The following is a 9524-nucleotide window of genomic DNA, read 5'->3' as shown; positions in this document are numbered from 1 at the left end:
GGGGCTAATGCAGAACTGGACAGGGGCTAGTGCAGAACTGGACAGGGGCTAGTGCAGAACTGGACAGGGGCTAATGCAGAACTGGACAGGGGCTAATGCAGAACTGGACAGGGGCTAGTATAGAACTGGACAGGGGCTAGTGCAGAACTGGACAGGGGCTAGTGCAGAACTGGACAGGGGCTAATGCAGAACTGGGCAGAACGTTGTTCCATTGGGCCCGGGAGAGCCATCAGTCAGGGGTGACTCAGCACATGTACCAGGCACTGAGCTAGGAGCAGGAATATAAGAGATAAGAAGTAAAATAATCAGGTGTCTGCTTTCCCAAGCCCAGAGCTAGAGCTAGCAAGTAAGTCAGATGATTAAACAACCACCATAAAGAGCAACAAGGACCCTGGTGGAGGGAGTACAGAGTACACTGGTTGTTGTTGTTATGTGCCGTGAAGTCAGTTCTGACTCATAGTGACCCTACACAGGGTTTCCGAGGCTACAAATCTTTACAGGAGCAGAACGCCTTATCTTTCTCCCGTGGAACCGCTGGTAGTTTAGAACTGCTGACCTTGAGGTTGGCAGCCCGACTCGTAACCACTATGCTACCAGAGCTCTTTGAGTACACTGGAGGCATGGAAAAAATCACTCTCAAGGGCCTGAAGTATAGTTGAGACGTGAATGGTGAGTAGACATTCGCTAACCGGGGGGTGAGGAAAGGAAAGTGCAGCAAGAAGGAATTCCACGGGAGGGACTCACACAGAGAGGGGACACAGTGGACCCTGCTAGAGGATAAGTCCATTTGGAGGGTAGGCCAGTCTTGTCATTTGCCACACAGGGTGTGGGTTTTATCCTGAGGGCCACAGAATGTCTTTGAAGAAATGGACGCAGAGGAGTGAGTTTCTAGAAAGTTCGCTGTGGCTGAGGTAGAGAGACAGATTATGGTGGAGTGAGACCAGTCACAAGGAACCCAGGAGGAAAGCTTCAAGCCAAGAAAGAAAGTGGTCAAAACCCTGCCGAGATCCCTCCACGCATGGTCCAAACGAGCTCACTGGGACCATTCCCACTAAACCGATGGAGATGTTTAACACAGTGCAGGCGGGACCTGAGAGGGTCAACCAGGTGCATGTTAGCCCAAGAAGTCCACAAGGCTGGGCACTGACCCTTGATCACGGGGCAGAACTCTGCTGCCCCTCTTGTTGGCCTGTCTAAGCATGCCAACCTGTCTAGACGCACACGCCTCCCATCTGAGGTTGGAGAGTTCAGCATGCCGTCAATGGACCAATACGTCACTTCAGCTCATAGATACCTCCTTGGGCCTTTATATGCACTGCTGAAGAGCCATCTGTGAAAGCAGTCTCACCTTATCTCAGCTGCTTAGCTGGTTTTTAGTTGATCTTCAAAGATCACTTTCTCCCTTGAAATCCCAGGGCTCCAAAAAAATGCTGGCGCCAGCTCATAGACTAAACTAGAGAATACTCCTTACTTTCCTCTGAATTTGTCTCCTCTGCCAGATACCATACAGCTCCAGGACAAGGATATTTACCTTGCTCATCTCTGTATTCCCAATTCTGACACACACATGGACTGCCAAAAGAACAAACATATCTGTGTTGGAAGAAGTACAGCCAGTATGGCCAGACTTTGTCTCTCAAACTTCAGACAGATTATCAGGAGGGATCAGTCCCTGAAGAAGAACATCACGCTTGGTAAAGTGAAGGGTCAGCAAAAAAAGGGAAGACCCCCACCAAGATGGCACAGAGGTAGCAGCAATGGACTCAAACTTAACAACAATTGTAAGGATGGCACAGGACTGGGCGGTATTGTGTTCTGTTGTTCATAAGGTCACTATGAGTCGGAATTGACTTGATGGCACCTAACAACAACAACAACAACATACACACACAATAAATGTTATTGGATGGATGGATTGCTTCATATACTATAGAGGCACAATTGGTTTTCTTTGTTTCATTGTGCTGTACAGATAGTACATTTTTACAAATTGAAGGTTGATGGTAATTTCACAAGTCTATCGGCACCATCTCTCCAATAGCATGTGCTCTCTTCATGTCTCTGTCAAATTTTGGTCAGTATCAGAGTATTTCAGACCTTTTCATAATGCTATGGCACACTTACTAGACTATAAAACAGCACGACTACTGCCATCGAATAGCAATTCTAAATAGGGTTTACAGAAACAGACAGCTTCATCATTCTCCTGAAGAGTAGCTGGTGGGTTTGAACAGCTGACATTGCAGCTAGCCCAATGCCTAACCCACAGCGCCACCATAGGTCGCCTAAACATAACTTTTATGTGCACTGTTGTTGTTGTTAAGTGCCATCGAGTCAGTTCTGACTCATACCGACTTTGTATAGGGTTTTCAAGGAATGGCTGATGGGTTTGAACCGCCAACCTGTGGTTCAAACCAACCTTGTGGTCCAGTGCTTATCCTACAGCGCCACACCAGGACTCCTTGTATGCACTGAGAAACAAAAAATTCAAGTGACTTGATTTATTGTACCTTTGCCTTTACGGCAGTGGTCTACAGGCAAACATGCATTGCCTCCAAGGTATGCCTCTATGACAGTCCAACCAAATAAATTTATAAACGAATGCAATCAAGAGGGATTCAGGGTGTTCTTTAAGTGCTTCACACTACACCCAAGAGTTCTCAGGGTGAAATATCCAACGAGATGCTCACTTGGCACCTTCAAGACTCACCTCATTCCTTCTGCCGCCATCTTATCAAGGTTGGCCGTGTGCTTTGTTTCTGCCCAGTTTGCTCCCAGGTCACCCCATCCCATGTCATCTGCCAAGATGATCACAAAATTTGGTTTCTGGCCTCCACTTTTCCCACTGAAGTGAAAATCCACAAGAGGATACAAAAATCCAAAAAAACTCAACACCGCAGTCAAAACCTTGAGAAAAAACCAGCCCATGGTGGTAAGGAAAGGATTCCAGTTGTTTGAGGTGATGGTGGGCCACCCCTCGAGATGATTCTGAGGGAATCTCTTCTGTTCGCTTTCAATGTAGGAGCAACAGTGGGGTCTTCAGGAAGATAGGGTATCGGTGGGGGCAGCAGAGGTGGTGGCAGTGATGGCTACAGTGGGGGGCTACCAAAATGATGTCACCATCTGAAATCCTCACTCAGAAATTCTCATATCCCGTCCACAGCGAATAGCTCGGAGGACCGAGTAGGCTTATCAATCAAGTCTCAAGGTCATCAACTGCTCTTCTTCACGTGGGTTCTATGGACCATTGCACAGCCACTTAGAAAGTGACTCTGCCATGTTTAGGGATGCTAGAGCCAGAGCACAAATCTTGCATCTGTTTGGACTCCAGCTGTCAGCCTCAGGATCAGTTCTCACATCTGCAGAACACCTGGATGTTCTAGAAGCTGCAGCCAGCCCTGAATGTGTTTCTAAGTTCCAGATGGCTCAGAGCTTCAGGTTTCTTTGAGGTTTCCTGAAAGAACAAAAATTGACCAGAGAATGGTGTTAAAACAGCCAGTGCAGCTGTGTTTTACTTAGTAGCTTAGGAAATAATCACTTTTCCATGCCAACAGCTGTTTTCCTTCTCACTGGAATATTTAATCAGGACAGCAAGTTTCCCCACCTGAAAAACAGTGATGGTAATAATTTGGGCCAGGGATCTATTGTCACAAGGCTGGAAGCTACATCAGAGATTGTCTCTCTCAATCTACTCACTGCCCAGATGGACAGACTGAGGGCCAGCACCCAGCTCTGCTACATTCCAGTTTCCCACCATCCAGCCACCTCCATGCTTCTCTGATTCACAAAGAATTTCCAAGCTAGTTGTGAATTGAATCATCAAACCTACCACGAATTCTACAGGAAAGGCTGAGACCTTCGTTACCAGGACATGACTCTTTCAATCTAATATTACTGATAAAAATTAATTTTGGAGAAAAGGAAATGATATTTTTAAAAAAACACTTTTTTTTATGGGGGATATATGAGTGTTCACTGTAAAATTGAATTTTGCCATACACATGCAGTTTCACGATAAAATTCTCAAGAAAAGGAAATGCATCACTTTAAATCCTGACTGTCATTTTAAATAGGAAAATCCAAAGCTCCATAAAACCAGTGTTTCTCACACTTGAATGTCCATTTGAGACAACTTGGGAGTTTATCAAAATGCAGCTTTTGTAGATATGCCTGCGGCTTGGAAGTCTAACGTCTAACAAGCTCCTGCGTGAGGCTATACTGCTTGGCCTTGGACCACACTTTGAGTAGCAAGATGCTGGAAAAACAAAAACATCCTGAGTCTGATTTTAGAAGAAAAGGCTTGATCTACCTAAACATGGATCAACTTCAGGGGCCTAGCAGAAAAGTAACAAATCAGTGAGTTCTTTGTTTGAGTTGGTTGTGTGCACATTGAGTTCTGAGAGACAGAAACTGAAGGGTCTACTTTCAGCTGAAAGTTGTAAATGAAGCAGGGAATAGAACCTTGTATTTGTTAAGTACTGTCAAGTCTGTTCCGACTCACAGTGACCCTGTATAGTATAGGGTTTCTGAGAAGTGGTTGGTGAGCTTGAACCGCTGACCTTGCAATGCAAACCAACTTTGCAGTTCAGTGCTTATCCTGCAGTGCCACACCAGGACTCCATAGTTCATTTTGTTATTGTTGTTAAGAGGCTGGTGAGCTTGAACCACTGACCTTGCGATTCAAACCAACCTCGTAGTCCAGTGCTTATCTTACAGCGCCACACCAGGACTCCATGATTCACTTTGTTGTTGTTGAGAGGCTGGTGAGCTTGAATTGTTGACCTTGAGATTCAAACTGACTTTGCAGGCCAGCGCATTAACCCACAGCACCACACCAGGACGCCATTGTTGTTGTGAAGTGCTGTCGAGTCGGTTCTGACCCACAGCGACCCTGTATGGGGCTTCCTAGGAGCTGCTGGTGAGCTTAAACTGCCAACCTTGCAGTTCAAACAGCTTTGCAGTCTGGCGCATTAACCCACAGTGCCATACCAGGACTCCTAGTTCACTTTAAAGCCCCAAGTTTACAAGGCTACTAAAGAGACTGGACAGAGACCTGGTGTGGTGCTGTGGGTTAATGCGCCAGACTGCAAAGTCATTTGGACTGCAAGGTCGGCAGTTCAAGCTCTCCAGCCACTCCTTGGAAAGCCTACATAGAGTCGCTATAGGTCGAAACCGACTCGACGGCACTCAACAACAACAACAGAGAGACTGGGCAGTGTCACTTTCTGTGCATAGGGTTGCTATGAGTCGGAGTCGACACTATGACACCTAGCATCTAAAGAGACAGGAGTCTTGGTGGTACCACAATTAAGTGCTTAGTTACTAACAGTAAGGTTGGTAGTTTGAACCCACCCAGCTGTTCTATGGTGATCTGCTTCTATAAAGATGATGATTGTGGTTGTGTGCCATCAAGTCGATTTCAATGCATCATGACCCTGGAGGACAGATTAGAACTGCCCCATAGGGGTTTCAAGGCTGTAATCTCCACAAAAGCCAACTGCCACATCGTTCTCCTGTGGAGCAAGCAGTTGGCGGGATCAAGCCACTACCTTTGGGTTAGCAGTTAACCATGATGTTACAAGGGGTACTTAATTCCAGTCAAGAAAATTCTATGGGACAATTTTACTCTGTCATATGGGGTTGTTATGAGTTGGAACTGACTCATCAGCAGTTAGCAATAACTAAGGGACACAAGAATTGACATTCTGGACCAAACATGAACTTCACTTGAACATCCAAACTGAGGAGAGGGTTAAAGGGTGATCAATTTAGAATGATGGTGTTGCTAGGGCTTTGTTTACAACCCATCCTTTTTCCAGTTGTGTAACCCGGCCCTAAAGAAAGGAATTCTAAGCTGATTGGAGGTATGTAAATTCTGGAAGACCTAGATAAACTCAAAACAGTGGGCAGATACACACTGAATCAGAATAAAAGGAAGTTCAAATAAACAGTCATGGTCATATGGAGACCAATGAATCAATTGTTCAGAAATGCAAATTCTTCCATTTTCCAAAAGGAGTTATTATTTCAAACTCAATTAGATTCAACTGGTATTTGTTGATCTTGAGGCTCCAAAAGCATCTCCCTTTCAAGAAGAAAGAGATCATACACAAGGAGAGCACTTAAACAACACTGATTGGTTGCTTGGTTGGTTGATGCCTAGTCTCCTACTTCTGGCTTTGGACCATTAGCAACAATCACAGGAGGCTTTTCTTCTTAAAACTACTTAGTTTGAAACGCCAGCGTAACCTCATTCCTTGTCAATAATCCACTTTGGATTGACCCAATGTTGAAGACTCAGGCAAAAAAAAAAAAATTACTTTGTTTTTCTTTAGAGTTCCAGGATAAATAAATCCTTTGAGGAATTTCAAAGAGAATAATTAATACTTCAGTTTTTTTCTCAATCTCATTTAGAAAGCAGAAAAACTATCCTTCATGCTCACACCTCCAGGGAGACATTTAATCCTTTCCCCGTTTTTTTTTTTTTAATAAAGGGAAAGGGCAAACGAGACATTCCAAGAATGAACTCCAAGCCATGAACTTTGATTCGGGTCCCAGTTGAGACTCTGTGCTCAGGTGCCCTGAAGAAATTGGCACCAGTGGCTGTCCTCTGCCCTTATCTGCCAATGTAACTTTCTCAGCCTTTTCTATTTCTTTTTCAAGGCGCAATTTCTTTATTAATTGAGTTAAACTGTTGTTTAGTTTAACAATGACTTCATGGGATTGTTTTGGTTCAAGGTTTAAAGATTATTCCTGGGCAATAGATTCAAGAGTCCCCACCCCTACCCTCGTCTCAATGGATTCCTATGAATTTGAAGTTCTGTTCCCCAATTTTCCTCCTTTTGATCAGGATCCATCTACTGGGTGCTTGATTACAACGTTCGTCTGGTCTCAAGGCAGAAAAGGTCATGAAAGTAATTAAACCTGCAATTCTTTTTTTCCCCCCCAATTCCTGTTTTCCTTTGCTGCCCCTGTATTTGTATCTTGGTTGGTCACTCATAAGCTTCTTAATACCCCAGGGACTGCTCACCAAACTGTGAGGGTGAGTCAAAAATTACCCGCACTCCAGGTATATTAACACGCCCGTCTGTGTCCATAGCTGATGGCAACATTGAGCAGGCCCATGAAATGATTCTCTCAAACAGACGAGTGACCGTGAATTATGTGGCAAATCACTTGCAAATCAGCCATGATTCTCTCTGCCTAGGAAATCATCCACAACAGACCTGAGTTTTGAAAGTTTATGTGAGATGGGAACCATAACAACTCACGGAAGAACATAAACAGAAGCATTTGGACATCTACAAACAAATTTTCAACCAATACTCGAAGGAAGGTAAACGTTTCTTTAAAAAAAAAAAACTACTGCTGATGAGACATGGATTCATCACTAGGAGCCTGAGAGTAAACGGCAGTGTATGGAATGGAACCATCCTCAATTGCCGACCAAGAAAAAGTTCCAAAGTCAACCATCCACTAGAAAATTGCTGGAATTCTCATGGGCCACTATTGGAACGCTATCAGGAAAAAGGTTCAACAATCAACCATGCTCATTACAGTGAGATGCTCCCTGAAGAGCTGTTACTGATAGATTAGCAGTCCAGTGCTCATCCTACAGTACCACACCACGACTCCTTAGAGAAATGCAAATCAAACCAATGAGATATCATCTCATCAGAACAATAATGAAAAAGTTTTTTACAAAAGTACTGGCAAGAGTGTGGAGAAACTGGAAGCCTCATACATTACGGGCAGAACTTTAATATAATACAACTACTCTAGAAAACAACATGGCGCTTCTTTAAAAAGTTGGAAATAGTAATACCAAGTGCTCCAGCAATCTCTCTACTCGGTGTATGTTGTTGTTGTTAAGTGCCATTGAATCACTTGTGACTCAAAGCAACACTGTATGGGTTTCCAAGGAGCAGCTGGTGGGTTTGAACCACTGACCTTGTGGTTCACAGTGCAGTGCTTATCCTGCCACACCACAACAAGAGTTCACTTGGTCTAGATCCTAAAAAATCAAGAGCCATGACACAAACAGAGATATGCACCTGGTGTTCATCGCAGCACTACTCACAATAGCAGAAAGATGGAAACAGCTCCCATGCTCACTAATGGAAGAATGGATAAACAAATTCTGATACATACGTATGACGGAATACCATGCAATGTTAAAGGGTAAGGATGAATCTGCAAGATACCTCATAACATGAATGAACCTAGGGGATATTACGCAGAGTGAAATAAGTCAATCATATAAGGATAAATATTGTATGAGACCACTATTGTAAAGTAAAAGTTTTCACTCTAAGAGAAACATTCTTTGATAGTTACTAGGGATGGGAGGAACAGGAACAGTAAATTACTGGCTATTTAACTTAGGTGAAGGAGAAGACAAGATACAAGAAGAGAGAAGTAAGTTAAAAAAAAATGCTGGCGACAAGGAAGACACTGGGAAGAGTATAAGAGTTGAGGGCATCAGAGGTAAATACTATTTCTACACACAGTGCTGCAATGATGGTGATCTTGCATGAACAGACATGCAAGCAGAACTGTGTGAGAGAGAGCATAGGATATTTACCTTTACTGCAACATGTCCAAGAATGTGGTAGGTGGAGCATAACCGGCAAAGTTAAGAAAACTTCTTAGACATAACCAAACACCTTAAGAGAATGAGTTGCTTTGGTCTGGGGGCTCAGCACCATGGTCTCGGCAAAACAAACGCTGTAACACAGTTCATGTGCTAGTTAAGGTTTTGTGTCAACTTGACTGGGCTTGGATTCTCAGTGGTTTGGCAGTTGTTATTGTTGTTAAGTCCTGTGGAGTCAGTTCCAACCCATAGCAACCCTGTATAGTGTTTCCCAGGAGTGACTGGTAAGCTTGAACCACTGACTTTGCAGGCCAGTGCATAAGTCCACAGCGCCACACCAGGTTTGGCTGTTAAGACGTAGTAATCCCCCATGATGAGATCTAATATAATGTAATCAAGTTGATGGTGAGATTTACTGTGAGCAGCCAATCAACTGAAAGGATGTTTCCTTGGAGGTGTGGCCTGCTTCCTATTGGACACTCAAGCAAAGCTTGTTTGCATTCTGTTGGGTCTGGATTCTGCATCTTGCCTTGTTTTCTGAACTTGAGCCAGTGATCTACTCTACTGTCTGCCAATCCTGGGAGTAATCCAAAGCCTGCCATCTTACCTGCCTGACCTGCCAATTCACACTAAAAAGTTTAGTTTTGTTTTTTTTAAGTCATGGAAAATTAAATGAAAAGATAATGGAATTTTTCCACTAACTTTTTGATACATTTATTTTTATATACACTACACTGATTTTGCTTCTTAGAGAGCTCTTGGCTCATCTGACCGACAGACTTGGGATTTATCCACCTCTACAACTGTGTGAGGCCTTTCCTTGATATAAACTTTTCTTTATTTATGTTGTTGTTGAGTGCCATCGAGCCGATTCCGACCCATAGCAACCCTGTGTAAGGTTTCCAAGGAGCAGCTAGTGAGCTTGAACCAC

The 9524-nt window shown here is 43.8% G+C and overlaps 1 protein-coding gene across 1 annotated transcript in view; it reads right to left on the bottom strand.

The window, feature by feature from the left end:
* The window catches only part of ARSG (arylsulfatase G), a 94839-nt gene extending 91890 nt beyond the window's left edge, over positions 1-2949 (bottom strand). The window contains exon 1 of the mRNA XM_006833736.1: positions 2711-2949. Coding sequence (XP_006833799.1) covers positions 2711-2928 — 218 coding nt within the window. The 5' untranslated portion in view covers positions 2929-2949. The remainder of the gene's footprint in view (positions 1-2710) is intronic.
* Between the last annotated feature and the right edge of the window lie 6575 nt (positions 2950-9524).

The sequence above is a fragment of the Chrysochloris asiatica genome, unplaced genomic scaffold (assembly GCF_000296735.1).
Source record: "Chrysochloris asiatica unplaced genomic scaffold, ChrAsi1.0 scaffold00007, whole genome shotgun sequence".
Lineage (NCBI taxonomy): Eukaryota > Metazoa > Chordata > Mammalia > Afrosoricida > Chrysochloridae > Chrysochloris > Chrysochloris asiatica.
This window is presented reverse-complemented; position numbering and strand designations above follow the sequence as displayed.